This window comes from Meriones unguiculatus, chromosome 6 (assembly GCF_030254825.1).
Source record: "Meriones unguiculatus strain TT.TT164.6M chromosome 6, Bangor_MerUng_6.1, whole genome shotgun sequence".
Classification (NCBI taxonomy): domain Eukaryota; kingdom Metazoa; phylum Chordata; class Mammalia; order Rodentia; family Muridae; genus Meriones; species Meriones unguiculatus.
In genome coordinates, this window is record NC_083354.1 from 18,212,241 (window position 1) to 18,231,653 (window position 19,413).

Below are 19,413 nucleotides of genomic sequence, written 5' to 3' on the forward strand. Positions count from 1 at the left end.
GAACCTGGGTCTTCTGCAAAAGCATCAAGTGTTTTTAACCATCAAGTGTTTTTCCAGCCCGGAAACCTAAATTTGATAGTAACATATTAGTTAGATGTTTATCTTGTATCTCATACTTAGTTTTTGTGGGAGGAGGGGAACTGACATGGTTTTTCTGTGTAACAGCCCCAGCTGTCCTAGAACTCTTTATAGAGCAGGCTGGCCTTGAGCTCACAGAGCTCTACATGCCTCTGTTTCTGCAGAGCTGGGATTAAAGGCATGCACTACCATGCCTGGCAAAGGTTAAGCCAATATTTTCTTAGTGTTTGATTTTTGTCATACAAAGAATTGTCATTTCCAAAATCATTTGAAGTTCTTTTCCTAGAGAGCTCTAAGGATATTTTTGTCATGTGACAAGAAATGATGTTTCATGAAACTTTAGAAAGGTAAATGCTAATTGTTCTTTACCCAGCAGGCATTGCCAGTCGATCTTAGCAGCAGTGCTCTCAGGACTCATGGCAGTGGGGGTTTCCATGGTGCATCTGCCTTTGACCCCTGCTGCCCTGTCTCTTCTTCCCGGACTGCAGTCTTTGGCCATCAGGCGGCTGCTGCTGCCCCAGCTCAGCCGTTATCAATAGATGGCTATGGCTCCAGCATGGTTGCTCAGCCCCAGCCCCAGCCCCCTCCACAGCCTTCTCTCTCATCATGTCGGCATTACATGCCACCTCCTTGTAAGTATGAATTTAACAGGCAAAGAACGTAAAGGGAGCTTTGTGATTTCCCCATGGAATTGCAATAATCCTAGTTCGTAAGTTTTATTCCACTTAAGAAAAGGATTTATTTTTTTTCCATACAACTGTCCGTGAAACTGAGATGTATTGAGTGGCACCTTGTGTTTCTCTGTTTTTAGCCTTGGCTGTCCTGGAACTTACTGTATGGACCAGGCTGGTCCTGAACTCACAGAGATCCACCTGCCTCTCCCTCCCAAGTGCTGGGATTAAAGGCATTCAGAACCTTGTATTCTTAAGCAAGGAAGTTTTAAGGAATTAGGTTTTATTTAGTTTTTAGGAGTAACTGAAGAAATGTGAAAGTTTATAGCATTTTTAGGTACAGTAAAAAAAATTTTCAAGAGTTCTCAAATTTTATTTAAAGAATTCCAAGTTAACTGAGACATAAGAGAGAGGGCTGTAACAGAAGAACTTGCTATTTGGGAAAAGAGTTGTATACTCATTTGATTTGGACAACTGCAACATAACCAAGCATAGCAGCTATAATGAAACTGAAATGTATTAGATTGCTTTAAATTCAATATCCTTGGGCAATGTAACATAGTACTGTCACTCTCAGTTCAGCAGGGGCCTGGATTCTGACTGAGGTCTTAGAACTGAGAATAGGGGTTCTGTTTCTCTTCAGGGTCATCTAGAGCACTTTAGGGTGAGGCCCGTGTGTGCTAAGCCAGGGTGTGGAAAAAGTTGTTCGGAGTGTTGCAATTTAGCTCTTTGAGCATGAGATCGCTGGTGGCATTCTAAAGCATAGGGCGAAATCAAAGTGTTACAGGTCTTGGTCACGCTGCTGTGGCAAGCATAGCAGGGGTGCTGGCTAAAGGCCGTGCCTGGTTGGCTTGCAGCTAAGACACAGCCTGGCAAGGCCCAGGCACATTGGTTTGGAGGGCAGGCCCTGTGAGGCGAGGCCCAGTGGAGGAAAATGATAAATCTCAGATGGTCTTGAATTGATAAAACTTGTGTAAAATCAAGGGCAATATAAATTCTGGGCAGAGGAAGGGATTTCGAGGGTGAATGTGTTTGATTCCCTAGGATCGGAGGCTAGGGATACTTAATGGTCCTATGCCAAGAAGGAAAATACAGTACTTTATTATTCTGTGGATCTCCAAGTACAATTGACTAAGATCCTTAGCATTTCTAGGAATTCCTAGATGCTTGCTGGAGCAGTTTCCTTATCAGGGAAGGCTCTGGCCTGTAAACTCTGAGGGCTAGGTGACACTCCTTAGCTCCATACAAGAGCTGGGGTCACCCAGATCAGGGGACACTTTTAAAACCCAGCTGAGAAAAGGGAGTCTATCATTATAGACTGAGTATAAATAATTAGCTATATGGAGACTTCAGCCTTATCCAGCAGAGCCTCATACAGGACTTCGAGTCTTGGCTAATTATAAAAATGGAAGCCTAACAAGTAAACTTATGCTGAGAGTAAACCGCTGAGTTAGAAAGAAAAAGTATTGTATTCAATTTCCAGCAAGCATATGGTGGCCTACAACCATCTGAGCTTGTGTGTTGTGTGTGTGTCTGTGTGCGCATGCACATGAAAGAGTGAGAAGGGGAATAGCACAGAGGGCTGGTACCTCTTTAACAGTTTTTGTCAGGGGCTTTTCCAGAAATCTTGCTATAGTCTCATAATAGGATGTTGTAAATTGTAGCATTGTGAATGAAGTAGAGCCATATATATTGACCGGAAGCACTTTTCTTGCAGATGCTTCCTTGACAAGACCACTGCACCATCAAGCTGCAGCTTGCCCTCACTCTCATGGAAACGCCCCTCCTCAGACTCAGCCTCCCCCTCAAGTGGATTATGTTATTCCGCATCCTGTACATGCTTTCCATTCTCAGATATCTTCTCATGCAGCATCTCACCCTGTGGCGCCCCCGCCTCCAACTCACTTAGGCAGTACTGCTGCACCTATCCCTCAGCATCTTCCTCCTGCTCACCAGCCAATTTCCCACCATATTCCCGCCCCAGCCCCTCCCGCCCAGAGGCTGCACCCTCATGAAGTGATGCAGAGGATGGAAGTTCAGAGGAGGCGGATGATGCAACATCCAACGTAGGTGTCATGGTTTTAAGGACATTGTGCTTGTTTTTCTTCATGTTCCAGTGGTCTTTCAAGTATACAGTCTTTTATGTTTTGAATCTAGGGTTCACTGTGTAGACCAGACTGGAGTTGAATTTATAATCATCCTGCCTTATCCACGTGTGCTAAGGTGACAGATATATACCATCATACTTTGTGGGGGAAATGAAATAGTAAAACAAAGCAATGTGAGTGTAGAACATCTTCAGCTCACCAGGAAATTAACTTCTCTTTTCCATGCTGAACATTGACTCCATTGCCTTGCACCTAAGAGATAAGGTTCTACCATTGCCTGAGCTATATCCCCAGCTGGGGAGTTACCAACTATAACATAATCTTATTGTGTCCTATCTGAGATGACTGTCTTCAAGCTAATAAGTCTCTTTGTTTTTTCATAAAGATTGATGTCAACCTTGATACTGAAGAACAAGATTGAAAGATGTCCAAGATATGAATTGAAAGAATAGTAATAGAAGTTTCAGAAATTGGCACATGGGTTGGGTTGTAGCTCAGTTGGTTAGGGCACTGCCTAGCATGCATGAAGCCCTGGATTTAGTACTCTACATTGCATAAGGACCAGACATGGGGCCATACTTGGGAAGTGGAAAGTAGAAAAAGGTCAGACGTTCAAGACCAGCCTGGGCCACATGAGATCCAGGCTTAATAAAGTCTTATTAACCTTCTAATAGTGTAGTCCCTCCTTCCCAAAAAAATGTATAATAAGACTAAGTAAACTTTTTTTGCTTGACAATTCAGGATTTGATACTCACAATGATCTGAATTTTGAATTATCAGGACAGTGGGTTGTTGGTCCAACTCACTGTTCATTTCTGTAAGTATAGTTTTATTAGAAAACAGCTGAGTTTTCTCATTCACATATTGTCTGAAATTTTTGGCACAGCAGAAACCTGCCTGGTTAGTGTTTTCATAGATCATATGACTATAGATATGATATGTTTAATGGTTAGCCCTTATGTAAAATATCTGTGAAGCCAGCAGGATGTTTTGGTGAGTAAAGTTGCTTGCTGCCAAGCCTGACAACCTGAGCTTGATCCCCAGGGATACGTGGGGAAACGAGAGAACTGACTCCTGCAAACTGTCCTCTGACCTGTCTTTAAAAACAAGAAAAAAGCCCTGATAGTCTTACTAAAGTGATTGAATTTGTAGCCAAGTGTTGTGGCATATGCTTAATCTCAGCACTTGGGAGGCAGAGGCAGTTGGGTCTCTGACTTAAGGGCTACCCAGAGAAACCCTGTCTTGAAAAGACAGCAACAACAACAAAAGGTTGAAGTTTTTAGTGACTGTAGCAAAAGAAAAATTTCCATTGACCTACTTTACATGTTTATGTGAAGTATCTCGATGGCTTGTACACACAACATTTTTTATTTTAGTTGTTCAGCTTTTTTAAGTTTTATTTCCATTCTGCTGTTCTCCTAATTAAAATATGTACCGGAGAAGTTTCAAGGTAATTCTCAGATTACCTTTCTCGTGGAATGATTTTTGTTGTTGTGTTTTGGCTTTGAGGCAGGGTCTCATGATGTCAAGCAGGCTAGCCCAGCTGCTTCTGCTTCTGGCTCTCGAGTGCTGCAATTAAAGGTTTGCACCTTTAATTGCCAGTTTCTGGGATGATATTTAAATTAGAAATGTTAGAATAAATGAGTAGTAAGTGTTTGTAGAGAGTATCATGGTCTTTTTTTTTTGTAATGGTTTTATAATACACGTTTCTTAGTATAAATTAATTTCATGATTATAGATTTTCATAGTATAACATTTTTCTACATTAAGAAATAACCAATTATTCAATTATTTCCAGTGGTCTTTTTGTGTTCTGTGTTTCCAGGAGGGCACATGAACGCCCCCCGCCTCATCCACATAGGATGCACCCAAACTATGGCCATGGGCATCATATTCATGTGCCTCAAACCATGTCCTCACACCCTCGCCAGGCTCCAGAGAGAACTGCCTGGTCAGTACCTTACTTATTTCAAACTGCTAAGCAGCGTCTGGGAAAACTGGGAAGGGATCATTGACAGTGGAGTGCATGCCACACAGAACAGCTGTGTGGAGAGAACCTCTGGGCTCTACAACCTGGAAAGAACAAGCAGAATTTTGAGTTCTGGGGTGGGTTCCACCTGGAGCAGGGAAAGAGCTATTGGTTTTGTTTGCTTTTGTGTCAGAATAAATGTGTGGACTGGGGATATTGTGGAATGATCCGCTCAGGTTAGTTAGTGTAGCCATGCAAAACTCAGTATTGACCATTTCTCTATGATGACAGTCAACTCCTCTCTTTAAGCAATTTTGAGTGTATATCTGTTGCTGCCAAGTCAGCACCAGGAGACTCTGTAGAAACCCAGAACTTAGTCCTGTTGAACTGAATGTCTGTTCTGTGTCTTCATGTTCCCCGTGTGCCTTTCCTACCCACACTTTTCAGGTCTCTACAAGTGAGTTTGTCTTTGACAAATTCTTGTATAGATGAGAGGACTAGCGCTTTTGTTTGTTTTCATGAGTGTCTGTCACTGAGGTCAGACTCATGTTATGACCCTGCTTGCCTTGCTCCTGTAGTCACCTCCCTGGCCTTGCTTATGTTTCCTCTACCACTGAAAAGACAATCTAGTGTGTATTCTGGAGAAATGAAATGGGCTTGCATTGTGTTTTCTTTTTAATCTCCTTGCTGCAGTCATTGTAGCAGAGTGCAAAGTGGAGTAAGGAAGAGAAGCAGTTTATGCCCATTGTGCTCTGGCTTTTAGGCATTGAAGAGTTCTTAGGTGTAGAAGCTCTTCTAGTTGTCACTGACACCAAGAACCCAGCAAACATAGGCCTGGGGAAGCGTGTGTCACCTTCAGATGAACCAACAAAGTCAGCTCTTTTTGGAGAGCCAGGTCCTTGGTCAGAAGGGGCCCTGGGAACCAGTTATTGCCTGTCTTACTTTTGTGATGGAGTTGAAATGCTTTTCTGCTTATGCTCGCAAAATGAAGCTTTTTGAACATTTGTTTCTGAGATGTGCTTAAAATTATTCGTAAAATTTGGGGGCCTAAGTTACATTTGCCTTAGCTTTCTAAGTTAAGAACCTTCAGAGGATTTTTGAAATATGAGCCTGTGCTTCCATTTGGAAAACAGAAAGTTAAAACGCTCTTGCTATTTCTCAGGGAACTGGGGATTGAAGCTGGAGTGACTGCAGCTACCTACACGCCTGGCGCACTGCACCCTCACTTGGCCCATTACCATGCCCCGCCTCGACTTCACCACCTGCAGTTAGGAGCGCTTCCTCTAATGGTAAAGTGGGGATTTTAACATTCTGACACATCTGCCTAAAAAGAACTTTCCTATTGTATTAAAATATTTGGTACAGTAGATGTTCTGCTAGAATTTAAGAATAATTCATTTAATTAGCTAGATGTGTTACATATTAGATATATTGAAATCTGAATTTATGATTTTAGTTATAAAATCTACTCAAGATGTACAAAATGCCGAGAAGTGGACTTCCCTGCACGTCAGGATGACCCTGATCTGCTGTCACTGAGATGTGTGCATTGATAGATTTGCCATCAGTGGATTGGAGCTGCTTTGATGCCAGTGCACTGGAGCTGCTTCTGATAGACAGATGCAGATATTGTTGTTACAGTGTTTTGTTTTGTTTTTTTAAACCTAGGTAGCTTTGCAGAGTCTGGTCAGGAGCTGTCAAACAGCAACAAACACTAGGGGTCTACCCAAGCTACTTGCTCCAGATACACAGGCTGGGCCAGCTTGCCCAGAGCATTTGCCCAACACTGATGAACACCTGAGCCCTTGTTCAACACCACGGGGGTGAGGGGGAAAGGACTGGGACTCGACAGCCACAGAAGAGTATTTTGTTGTTGCTGCTGTTGTTTTGTTTTAAGACTGTTTCTCTCTGTAGCTCTAGCTATCTTTGAACTCAGTATATAGACCAGGCTGGTCTCAATCTCACAGAAATATGCCTGCCTCTGCCTTCCAGCTGAGATGTTCTGATTTTATGTATGCTTTTTGAGTGGTCTGATTATCCTTGGAAAGGATGACCTCCTCAGTTACGGGAAAAGTAGATTTAGAGGTAGAAGAAGGAAACTCCTTTAAGTGTTGTGGTAGATGTCATCAAGGTTAGTAAGTACCTGAAATAAAAACACTGGCAGATGGCAAGAAAAGCACAGGACACAATGAGTAATACTTAGGCTGACTTCAAGTTTCTAGCTTGGATTAAATGCTGTAGTGGCTTTCACTGTTTTAGAGAATATTAGATGGCCTGAGGAGGGGTTAAATGGAAGATTTTAGACCTACTGAATTTGAGATAGTTGTGTCCAGTAAGAAGTTAAGTTTTTGCTTTGGACAAAGACATCTGAGCTAAAGATACGTTTTTGACTTGACAAGATATCATGTAGTGCCAAGGAATCCAAGGAAGAGGAGCAGATTTTCAGAGAGAATGTATAACTGACAAGAGGGTGAGTGGAGAGTAGAAATGGAGAATTCATATGGCAACAACTGGCCCCAAAGCTGAGAAACACAGGTGGAGTCTGCCCATACACTCTGGTGGTAAAGTGTTGATATTGGAATGGTTTTGTCTGTGGTGTAACAGTAGTGAGAAATGGAGATGGTTACATTTTCCTTCCTTCCTTCCCTCTCTTTTCACTTCCTAATCCCCTTCCTTTTTTGAGGCAGTAGAATTGAACTTAGTGTCATGTGCATTCTAGGTAAACACTCTACCACCAAGACACACTGGGAGCTCCTGGGGTACTTTTTAAGAAAAAATAGAACTTGCAGACAGTAAATATACAGTACTTGTAGCTTGCCTGTGAAGGCCAGAGCTGGTAGTAATTCCAGGATTAAGGGACATTGAGGTTTGGAGGAAAAAGAAATGTTTTGGCTCAACAGAAAGCCAATAGCAAGAATGATTTGTTCAGAGAAAGGAGTGGTTGTTTAAGTGTGGACCAGGGTATGGGAAATAGAGTAAATCTAAATAGGAGAAGGAGAAGTACCACAGAAGGCAGAGAAAAGATTCAGCATATGTGGAAGCAGAGTTGCTTCTTATGTTCTTTGGAGGAAGTTGTAACTCGCCTAGTGTGAACTTGGTTATAAGTAAAGTTGTAGATAATTTAATACTATGAAGATTAAGAGCTTTTAGATATGTTTTTTTTTTTTTCACATGTGAATTGTCAGTTTATACTAGGGAGTCTGCTAGAAGTCTGTTTGATTCAGCAGAGGCTGATAAAAATAATGCTGGAGGGGCTGGAGAGATGGCTCAGAGGTTAAGAACACTGGCTGCTCTTCCAGAGGTTCTGAGTTCAATTCTCAGCGATCACATGATGGCTCAAAACCATCTATAGGGAGATCCAGTGTCCTTTTCTGGCACACATGCAGGCAGAGTGCTATATCAATAATAGGTAAATAAATCTTTTTAAAAAGTAATGCTAGAGAGGGCTGGAAAGGTGGCTCAGTGGTTAAGAGCACTGGCTGCTCTTGCAGAGGTCCCAGGTTAGATACCCAGCACCCACATGGCAGCTCACGGCTATCTGTAATTCCTGTTCCAAGGGATCTGACTTTCTCACATACACAGGCAGAACATCAATGTACATAAAATAAAAATAAATAATTACCAATTAAAAATAAAGCTGGGGAAAGATTAAAACAATTAAACACCAGGTTGAAGATTTATTTATAAATTGAAAATTACTTCTAAAGATAGGGTGACGCTCTGTCTCCTTCATACATTCAGTTGACTTTCCATACCTGCTGCAGTCATGTTGCACAGTGGCTGGAAACACAACCAATACAGAGGAAATTGAGTGCTGCAAGCTTCTAGTCTTGAACCTTGGTTTGTCTGTGTTTCCGTTTAATCCCAGATCTGATATCTGTTGATGATTTTTTTCACAGTAAGCATGCAGCTGTAGCACTACTGTGCACACCTGAGCAAGGCTTACCTGGCATATATTTATTCCCCAGGCAAGACACAGCCATCATTGGGTATGATCCCTGGATGATGCTTAAGAACTGTTTTTGGAGGCACATTAAACATGAAAGAAAGCCTGTGCTGAAAGTGTTATGGAAGAAGCATGTCACTGAAAAAAAATGCAGGAATGCTAAGACAGAAGGCAGAGCCTGTTCAACAGCAGTGGGAGCACCAAGTCAGTTAGTGCCAGTTTCTCAGCGCACTGCACAGCCCTAAATGGCCATAAAGAACAAGTGTCCCCAGGGTAATAAGGAAGTTTAGCCTGTGGCCAGCTCACAGAAAATGGAATCTGAAATAGTCAGGATATACTGTACTAAACAAATTTTTTTTAAAAACCTGTTAAAATTAGATTTATTGACAGAGTTAAAACTCCATCCTTTATTTAATACTCAGAGGTTGACAGGACCTTATGAAAGGTTTAATTTTTTTTTGTTTGTTTGCTAATACCAAGCGCATCCACTTAGTACGGTTGAGTATATAACAATTTATTTATTTATTTGCTTGTGTTTTTTGTTTTTGTTATTAGTGGTGGGTTTTTGTTTTTGTTTTTTTGAGGCAGGGTTTCTCTGTGTAGCCCTAGCTCTCTATCTGTCCTGGAACTCACTCTGTAGACCAGGCTGGGCTCAAACTCAAGAGATTAGCATGCCTGCCTCTGCCTCCCAAGTGCTGAGATTAAAGGCTTGAACCATCACTCCCGATTTTTTTTTTTTTTTTTTTTAGTCTTTTTGGGGATAAGATCTCTACACCGCCCTGGTTGGTTCCAGAGCTCACTCTGTAGACCAGGCTGGCCTCATACTCACAGAGATCTGCCTGCCTCTGCTTCCTGAGTGCTGGGAATGAAAAGTGTGAGCTACCATACTTGGCCTTTTTTTTTTTTTTTTTTTTTTTTTTTTTTTAAGGACAACTGTATTTTACTCTATTGCTCCTCAGGCTGACCTTGAAATTAGAGCTAGTCTCAAACCCCCTCAGTCCACCTCAGTCTTCTGAGTAACCAGGGCTGAGTATGTCTCACAACATCCAACTGTATGCAGAGTTCTTTCTATAAGTCATTTGTTATCTCATGAAACTCTTTGTTTTTCTTGTTGCTTTTGACCATATTTTCAGAGACGAGAAATTGTTTTTTTTCTTTAGGGGAGCCTAACTGTCCCTCTTAATAGAATGTTTGTTGGAGTCATGCTTGTCTTTTGAGCTGAGTTTATGAATTGAATGGGGGTTGAGTATCTTCAGTGTTATCAAAACCCACAGGTCTTCTTAATTGACTTCATCTATTTCTTATATTGCATTCAGGTCCCTGACATGGCAGGCTATCCTCACATCCGCTACATTTCCTCAGGACTGGATGGAACGTCATTCAGAGGTCCTTTCAGAGGCAATTTTGAGGTATGAAATAAAATAAACGAAGGTATTTGCCATGGTGATTTTAGTGAAGAGTGAATTTATTGTGTCTTCATGGTTAAGTAGGATGGTTACCGTTGCTGGGAATCAGAAAGCAGTAAAATGTCTGAATTTCTGGTGTTGCCTCTGGGACTTTTACACAGAGATTTATGAACAGTATCTTAAGGTCAAAATTAACTAGTTAAAGGAATGTAAATGCAGCCTGCCAATGGCGGCACACACCTTTGGTCCTAGTACTTGAGAGGCAAAGGCAGGCTACTCTCACTAATGAGTTCCAGGAGAGGCAGCACCACATAGTAAGAACACAACGGGGGCTGGAGAGGTGCTTCATCTCTGGCTGCTTTTCTAGAGTTCCAGGTTCAATGATCAGTGCTCACACAATAGCTCACAATCATCTGTAACTCCGCTTCCAAGGGAGTCAGTGCCTCTTCTGGCCTCCTCAGACACCAGATGTGCGCATATCACACAAACATATAACAGACAAGACACCCGTCCACATAAAGTAAAAAAGTTTAAAACCTACAAAGTCAGTGTAAACACCCAATAAAGAACTATTTGAATGTGATGGGAAATCATAGTTTTCACTGAGCTTCATTGGTAGAGAAACAGTTCGGAGAAAGGAAAGCCAAGTGATTCGTGTATAGCCAAAGATCTTCTCGTTTGTGGTTGGTATGACTTAGATCTGGTCTTGTTTCCTTGATGTAATGAATGAAATTCAGCTTTTGCACCTGTGTGTGCATCCAGACTTCCCCAGTGCCATGTGGTCATGTCCTGATCTACAAGGACAGTGCTGTGACGCCAGCAGTTATAGTGTTTCTATTGCAGGGTTGTGAGTATTTAAGTTTGTTGCATGTGTAGTTTTGACAGCACTCTTAAAGGAGTGGGCATTTTGGTTTTAACACTAGCTGTTGTTTACTTTCAGGAATTGATTCATCTGGAAGAAAGATTAGGAAATGTCAATCGTGGAGCCTCCCAGGGAACAATTGAAAGATGCACATATCCACATAAATATAAAAAGGTGAGGATTCAGTCCACAAAACTCATAGATTATTAAGGAAATGCATGGAATTGAATGCTTTAGACCCTGGAATCTGTGAGTGGTTCCCATGGTGAAAAATTATCTGAAATGTATACTCTGAAATTTCTTCCCATAATCCCTGGTCTTCATTTTTAGATGGGAAGTCATACATTTCTTAGATATTCTTAAAGATACTTTTATATTGTTATGATATTTCTTATGTATATGTTATTTCTTCTAGTTAGAAAGAGAGACCCACAAGGGGACATCTAGGAAGCTTTGTGTAGCACCTTTTATTTGTGTACAGGCTCTCAGCTCTTTGGTTCAGGTGATATGGTGTTGCTGTATAGCCCAGGCTAGCCTTGCATTTGAGCTTCCTCTGCCTCAGTCTCCAGAGCTGCTGTTACAGGTGTGGCTGCCTTGCTGAACTCCCATCTTCTTTTCAGTAGTTTGTATAAAATTCCATCAAACATTAATACAGTAGTTTTTTAAACTATCCTTTTATGCCTGATATGGCCACACCTGTAATCCCAGCAATAGAGAGACTGAGGCAAAGGATTACCATGAGTTTGAGGTCAGCTTACAAAATATAACAAGAAACAACAATAACAAAAACAGCTAAAACACACAGTCACCGTTGTTTTAGTTCTTCACTGTTGCTTAGTTCATAATTCTCATAACTTTAACCTTTATGTGTAATGTTGTATATGGAAATTCAGAACTAGGAGTGTGAGATAAGCAGTTCACAGTGAGCACATAGTGCTCAGTGCTGTACAGAGAAAAATGAAATTGGAAGTTACTGTTGGGATTTTCATGTTTTCTTAGAGTGTCACTAACTTGTCTAAACTAAATGCTATAATAGGAATTAATTCATAAAGTTTGAAATGATCATTTGGAGACCAATGTACTTAACTATGTTGAAGTAGTAATTATGCAGAGTATTTTCGTCATGAATTACCAGTGATGGGGTTAACCTGGAGAATCTGTTACATTTTGACTGTGCCCATGCTGACTTTTAGGAGTTGGTAGTCACTTAACTCATCTATTAATTCCTGGCAGTGTTGTGTAGCAAATGAGTTGCTTATGAATATGTGGTCTTGTTTTGATTTTGTTTTGTTTTAAACAAACACAGACTTTACTCAGTTGTTCAATAATGTCATCTCTGCTAATAAGGTAACAACTGATTGGTTCTCACAGAGGAAACTGCACTGCAAACAAGATGGGGAAGAAGGGACTGAGGAAGACACAGAGGAGAAATGTACTATCTGTTTGTCTATTTTAGAGGAAGGTGAAGATGTGAGGTAACTAGAGATTGTTTACTTAAAATCCACTCTAGTAAACAGAAAGGACTGGATTATGGCTCAGTGTCCAAGTGCTTGCCTAGTTGCACAGCCCTAGCTTTGTGCCTCAGCACCACAGATGGGAAATTGATTCACAGAGAGAGCAATAGGTCTTAAAAGTATGTATTTAAAAGTAAACTAGAAACCAAATAAATTGTATTGCTGATGTACCCTGTTGCCAGCTCTGTAAGCAAAAGAGTAAAAGATCAGTCTCCATGTAGACAACAGAAGCATGAAGGGAGTGCGTGTCCACTCTGGACTCCTAGAGGCTGGATGGGAACTTCAGTAGTAAAAAATTGTCTTCTGTCAATCTTTCAGGAACGAGATTTGGAGAGGATTTGGTATCTAGATTACAAAGGATCAAGATGCACCTTATTGACAGCACTTTTTTTCTCTTCATTTTTCTGAGTCAGGGTCTCAATATATAATCCTGGCTGGCCTCAGACTCATGGAGAGCCATTTTCCTCTGATTCCCTAGGTGCTGGGATTACAGGGATGTGCCCCTATGCCCAGCATAGCCATATTTTCTTTTGTGATTTTTGTTTTTAAGCAGATGTTCTCATCCTAACCTAGTACTATCTGAAGGCATTTTCTTTGTATAATTGTTAAAATAATTATTTTGTTACCATCTTTATTTTTAAAATAAAAATATATCAAACATAACAGAACTTGGGCAGTAATTTCGTCTCTGTAAGGATATTTTTATCATACCTCTTCAAATAGTGGCTGAAAGAGAAGAAAGATTATTGATCACTATGTCATGTGATAAGGAATTTTTTTTTAAGTTTTTAAAAACTGTTTTACCGCTTCTCTTACGTGTATGAGGGCTTTGTGTGCAGGTAGGTTTGTACATGCAGGTATCTAAGGAGACCAGAAGAGGGCATTGGATTCCCTGGAACGGGTGCTGTCAGGAGGAGCCTCCAGTGCTCCTTAATGGCAGCACTGTGGTTTTCTTTTTTTTAAATACACTGTTTCCAGTGAAGGTATGTAGCTTTTAAGTCAGTCTCTTTCCAGTGTTACTGAGAGCATCTGTGAAGTAAGAAACACTTCTAGGTATTAGTGTGGGAAATGTTACACTGTTGGGATATGAATAGCAGCTCCTAATCATAAGTAGAAGTGGAAAGCTACTTACGTAGCAACATCCAAACTACTCCTAAAATTTAGATTGAGTGTTACCCTGTCTTGTCTGGAGGCTTCATCTTTCAATTTCTAATTGGCAATTTGTTGTGATGTTATAAAGTGAACATTTCTCTTTAGCTCATCTACAAAGCAGTAGCGTTTTGCTAAGTGGATGTGCTGATTAACCTATGAAAACAGTATTCCTTTCCTCAGGCCTGTGATTCAGCCTAACATTTAAAAAGCCTCAGGATTGAAGTAATGTTACATGTTACCATGTTCATTAATTCTTACAGCACAGCTACTGCTAGAGCAGTCTCTAAATCTTTTGAAAGGCAATTAAGGGAATATGTATTTCAAAGAATCTTCATAAGCATCATAATGATTTGATATTTAAAAGTGTTCGCAGCAAACTGTAATTAATAAAAAAGAATTAAAAATACAAAGTGAATAATCTAATTAATAAAAAAATAAAATTTTAAAAAGAATTTTTAAAAAGTGTTTGCAACATCATATGACAGGGTATTTTCATCTCCAGCACATTGTCCCCTCATGGACAAGACAGAATTAGAATAATTGCCAGTGTTGTTCTTGATTTGACAATTCTCAGAGTTTTACATAGTTTGCTTCCAGTCAGTCATTTATCTTGGTAACTCAGATATTATATGACAAAAAATGCCAGTTTTGTGAGCAGTTCTTCTTAGAGAAGGCGCACGTGCACACACAAGCATGCGTGCATGAGTGCCACAGTACACATGTGGAGGTCAGAGGACAACCTTGATTATTGGTCCTCGCCTTCTGCCTCCTTTGAAACAGGTTCTCCATTTTTTGTTCACTGTGGATGCACCAGGCTAGCTGGCTGTCCACCTTTGGGAGTTTGTCTCCATGCCTTGTTCTCATAGGGGCACCCTGGACTACAGGTGTGGCATGCTACTGCATGCTGCTTTTTATGTGGGTTCTGAGGATCTGAGGACCTGAGCTCAGGTTGTCAGACTTACACAGCAACTACTTCCTCCATTGAGCCATCCTGCCAGCCCTAGTCTTTGTGTTTTTAGCATGCTTAGTAACTTCAAAAGACTATTAAATTACTGGGTATGACATTAATTTGCAAATCAGTACCCCATAGAATTGTCATGAATTTAATTCTTGCTTTTTGTTTTCTTTGCCAATGTAAAGACGCCTTCCGTGTATGCACCTTTTCCACCAAGTGTGTGTTGATCAGTGGCTGATCACCAATAAGAAGTGCCCCATATGCAGAGTGGACATCGAGGCTCAGCTGCCCAGTGAAAGTTGACATCATGTTTCAGAACTCTTGCTTACCCTCTCATTCCCATCCTTCCTGGTACTGCAGTCAACCAAAGATGGCATGACTTTACCTGCGCAGATCTGGAAGCCTTGAACTCGGAGTGCTGACTCTGCTACATGGTACAGCTACCGCTAGACCTACAACTTATGTACACAGTTGATTTTGATGTATTTATAAAAGCTTTTGTGTTTTTTTTTCTAGATCTGACATTTCTTCCTGTATAATTTTACTGTATTTTTGCATGATTCCTTGTATTGCATTTCTTTGCACATATTATGGGCTTGTGACCCTAAACTTGCAGGCAAGATTAGCTGCTTTAGTAAGTAGTATTTTGTGGTCTTTTTGTTTTTGTTTTTGTTTTTTTGTTGTTGTTTTTTTTTTTACATAGTACCTTGAGAATTATGAATTTTTTTATCCATTACTAACCTTTAATTTAATCAATCATGTACTTTAGTTTAATGTATAAAGATCCTCTAGAAAATGATAATATTGTGTATTAAGACATTCCTTACTTAAATTAGGACAAAATGGCTGCTGTATATTTACAATATTGAGTTCTGAGTTAAGTGCCACCCTTCATACTGGGAACAGAATGCAACCCATGTCAATCAGATGCAGGTGGTACTCACTCACACAACCCGAGTGAGCAATAGGAATTTTCTTGGTGTACCCTTTCTTCCAGCACAGTGCAAGATAGAGTTGCTGTTGATGCCGTATGTTTAGACTGCTGTTCTGACCCTATTTATCTTTCTCTATGCCATTTGGAACTTTATTCCCTAATCCAGTTTTTGCTGCTGTGAAACAGCTTTGATGAACACTAAATATTAATTTGAATTAGCTGGATTGTATATACTTGCAGATTTAAAAAAAAAATTAGGGAAATTGAAAAAGACATGTAGAATTTTGTTAGGTCTTCTGCTAAGCACGAATAATTAAGATATCTGCTTACATTAATTTTATAAAGTCATTCAGTCAGGATTTAGGATTCAGTCATTGGCAGGTATCTATGCATTCGTAGAACTTCTAAGGGTCCCAGGATCACTTTTAAGGGATTTTTTTTTTTTATAGTTTAAATAAAGTCAGCTGAATCTACATGTCTCTTGTTTTATTTCTCTCTAAACTTGAAAACAATAAATCTGCAGATACTGTGAGGCACAGATTATATTGTCAAGCTACTGTTGCTATGGTTATAGACACCCACTTCAGACATTACCAAGAGTCGATCACTGACTTACAAAGTTTTAATTTCTATAGTTAAGATTTACAACATAATATAGAGTGAAAGTTAACATACTAACATTTCTCCTTTGGAGAAAGTTTTAATCCACTTCAGGATGCATATTATCAAGATACTTTCATATACAGGATAGCCTAACTTTATTTGTTTAAATATGCTTAATATGCCCAAGATTGCAAATGCATCCAGTCAGTAATACCACTGTCTGTATGTGGAAGACATGTTCCCATGGATCATATGTGAAGATGTCAATAAGCTTGCATTAAGCCACCTGCTTTGTAAGTGGATTGATTAATAAATAACTTATATTTCTATTGTCTTTGTGTTTCATAATTAGTGTTTATAAAATGGTTATAAAATGGTTGACATCTTGGAGTTCAAGAAATACCCACGTAACTGATATTTGCATAATCTGGTGCTTGTATTCGTTTACTTTTGTTTTTTATATTAGTAAATGTAGAGTAATTTCATTATCAACATGAGTCTGTAGAATATACATGTAGATGGAGGGTGGGTGTAGCCTGATGTTAAGACATTTCTGTACTGCGGGGCTCCTGAGTTCCATGCCTGACACCGCAAAAACAGGACAAAGGTGCCTTTGCTGACCAGGCTACCTTATAGAAGGCCAGGAGAGAGTGCACCGGCGGTGGCTGCTGTCTTACGGGGAAAAGCAAAAAAGCAGCCCGTTACGCATGCAAGACGCCGTTAGTGAGCCTGAGTCTGTTCGAGGGATTGAGAACACAGAGAAGTGCTGTATGTGGAGAGATGACTCGGCAGTTAGGAGGGCCCCCATGTCAGCTAGTTTCTAAGCTCCAGCAGGATCTAACACCTTTGGCCTCTGTGGGAACCTGCGCTTATGTGTACATACCTACACGTATACATTAAAAACAAAACAGCAAAGTTAAAGTGGAGAGAATTCCTTGCTATGGGGTCCTACTGGTGTTTTTCAGAACATGAGAAAATGATAGATTTCTTTCTCACACACATGTGGGACTTAGATGTATACCTGTTGACCTGCTTTGTAACTGATACTGATTCATTTATGTTTATTTTACTACTTTATTTTATTTGAGGCAGGAACTCACTCTGTAAAGACCTGGAATTGATAATGTAGACCAGGCTGCCTTCAAACTCACAGAGATCCACCTGGCTCTGCCTCTCAAGTGCTAGAGTGTTCTCTTCCACCCCACACAGAGATTCACATACACTGTGCTAAAAATAAATAAATCTTAAAAAGAGAATATAAGTTGCTTTAATTCCCCAAAGTTTGACCTTTCAAAGCACATGCGGTATCATGAGGTACTGCTAATTTTTCTACTGCACCTGTGTCCAAGCAGCTAGTCACAAAATGGGAAGAAACAGTCCTCTTTGGCATTCATGACATCACTAGTTTCCTTTTTCCTTTAGTTACAGGAGATTCCCATCCGTCCGTGTGCTTTTGTGTTATCACCTTGTCACCACAGCAGCAGTATGCGAACACATTGCTCAATGCTATGTTATAGTCAGCTACTGCTGGAGGCTCTGGACTGAGGCCCTCTGCTCTAACATTTGTGTGGTGGTGTGTGTCTAGAAGCTGTGTCACTGTGCACCCTTCTCCACTGCTTCCTGTTAGCTGGGGTCATGCTATTTTTGTTCTTGTTTGGTTTGATTTGGTTTGGTTTTGGTTTTGGTTTTGGTTTTTACAGGGTGGCCTTGAACTCAGAAAGACCCGCCTGCCTTTGCCTCCTTGGTCTACCTAGTGATTTAAAAGTAGTTTTCTTACCAAGACCTTGCTCTGGACATACTGTCTTTTGTAGGTAAACATTCTGACTGCTGTCAGGACATCTGAAGATCACCAGTTGTGTCTGATTCTTGCTTCCATGTTGTATAAACATACCCTTCAAGACTCAGCCAAATTGCAAAATATCTGGAAATGGCAAAGGCACTCAGTGACAGCAGTGAGAATTCAGATTTAAAGGGATCACACGTTCCAACTACTGTAGTATGTTTAGCCAAATTGTGTCCCCACAAGAAGACAAGAACATAGAGATAACCAGCAACGGAAGGCTTATTGGAGGTCATGGAAATGCCCTGTATGTGTGTCTATTAGTGTTTTGTGACAAACCACCACAGAACTTGGTTTCAGGCACATTTATTTGTTCACAGTGCTCGATTTGGGCAATGCTAGTGGAGTCTAGCTCATCTTCCCGTGTTCTCCCTGTGGCTGCAATCAGCTTGACCGTGCTACTGGAACAGACGGCCCAGTATTGCCCACTGTAGACATCTGATGCTTTCAGTGGGATGTTGAGAACACCTGACTGGGGTCTTTTCACGCTCATCTCTCTAGCAAGGGTACACAGGGATCCTGAAACTGTCAGGCCTCCTTAGGGAGTATCAAGTCTAGCTTAAGTGAGGGGCAGGTAGAGGGCCCCAGACCAACACAGTCTGGTTACTTTAAATCCAGCACAGTTCAGGTGGTAGAGTCCCTAGGACCCAGGAAACCCTGGCTTCTGACTGCCAGTGCCATGTATATAACAATTGTGGTAATGCATGTCTGTATTCTCACTAATGAGAATACATAATGGAGGCAGGAGAATTAGAAGTTCAAGGTCATCTGTAACTACATCGGTTTAAGGCTACACCAGCTTAAGATGAGTGAGACCCCTTGTAAAGTTCACCACAGTAACTTAAAAGCACAGCCCATTGTTTTGTTAAAATGCCTCATTTCATTTAGCAATAAATGTCTTGTGTTGTCAATCTGACCCTGAAACCATGAGCTGAAAGAATCTTCCTGCCTTAGCCTCCCAAGTGGCTGGAATTACAGGTGTGTGCCACAGTACAAACTACAGAGCACATTTTCTTTCCCACCCCAAACCAAAGCTTTCCAAGAAGAGGCGGCTATTTATGACATCTGTCATGTCCGGAATGATGGACAGAGCAGCCACAGAACTTTCATTTCCCGTAGCAGGTATTTAAGAGAAAGAAATTAATGGAATATGAACAGCTGTTTCTACTCCTTTGATTCCCCACATGCTTGTGTAATTTTGATGGTGGAGTACTTCTGTCTTCCAGGTGGGAATGTCGGACACTGGTCCTTTACACTCAGATTTGTAATGTGAGATATGCTACAGCCTAGGGGTTTGGGGAGCATCGGTCCTCATCAGTTAACCTTATTTTGGGTTCTCCAATCAGTGTTTGTTATTTCCCAAATAGAAGAGACT

The 19,413-nt window shown here is 40.7% G+C and overlaps 1 protein-coding gene across 7 annotated transcripts in view; it reads left to right on the forward strand.

The window, feature by feature from the left end:
• The window catches only part of Rnf111 (ring finger protein 111), a 73,048-nt gene extending 56,521 nt beyond the window's left edge, over positions 1-16,527 (forward strand). For 2 of the 7 annotated variants that reach the window (XM_021656982.2, XM_060384819.1), the window contains exons 7-14: positions 452-710; positions 2,467-2,815; positions 4,656-4,808; positions 5,989-6,115; positions 10,089-10,181; positions 11,119-11,214; positions 12,388-12,515; positions 14,847-16,527. In XM_021656982.2, coding sequence (XP_021512657.1) covers positions 452-710; positions 2,467-2,815; positions 4,656-4,808; positions 5,989-6,115; positions 10,089-10,181; positions 11,119-11,214; positions 12,388-12,515; positions 14,847-14,964 — 1,323 coding nt within the window. In that variant the 3' untranslated portion in view covers positions 14,965-16,527. The remainder of the gene's footprint in view (positions 1-451; positions 711-2,466; positions 2,816-4,655; positions 4,809-5,988; positions 6,116-10,088; positions 10,182-11,118; positions 11,215-12,387; positions 12,516-14,846) is intronic. The other 5 variants (XM_021656984.2, XM_021656983.2, XM_021656985.2 and 2 more) reach the window with 5 other exon arrangements.
• Positions 16,528-19,413: the final 2,886 nt, after the last annotated feature.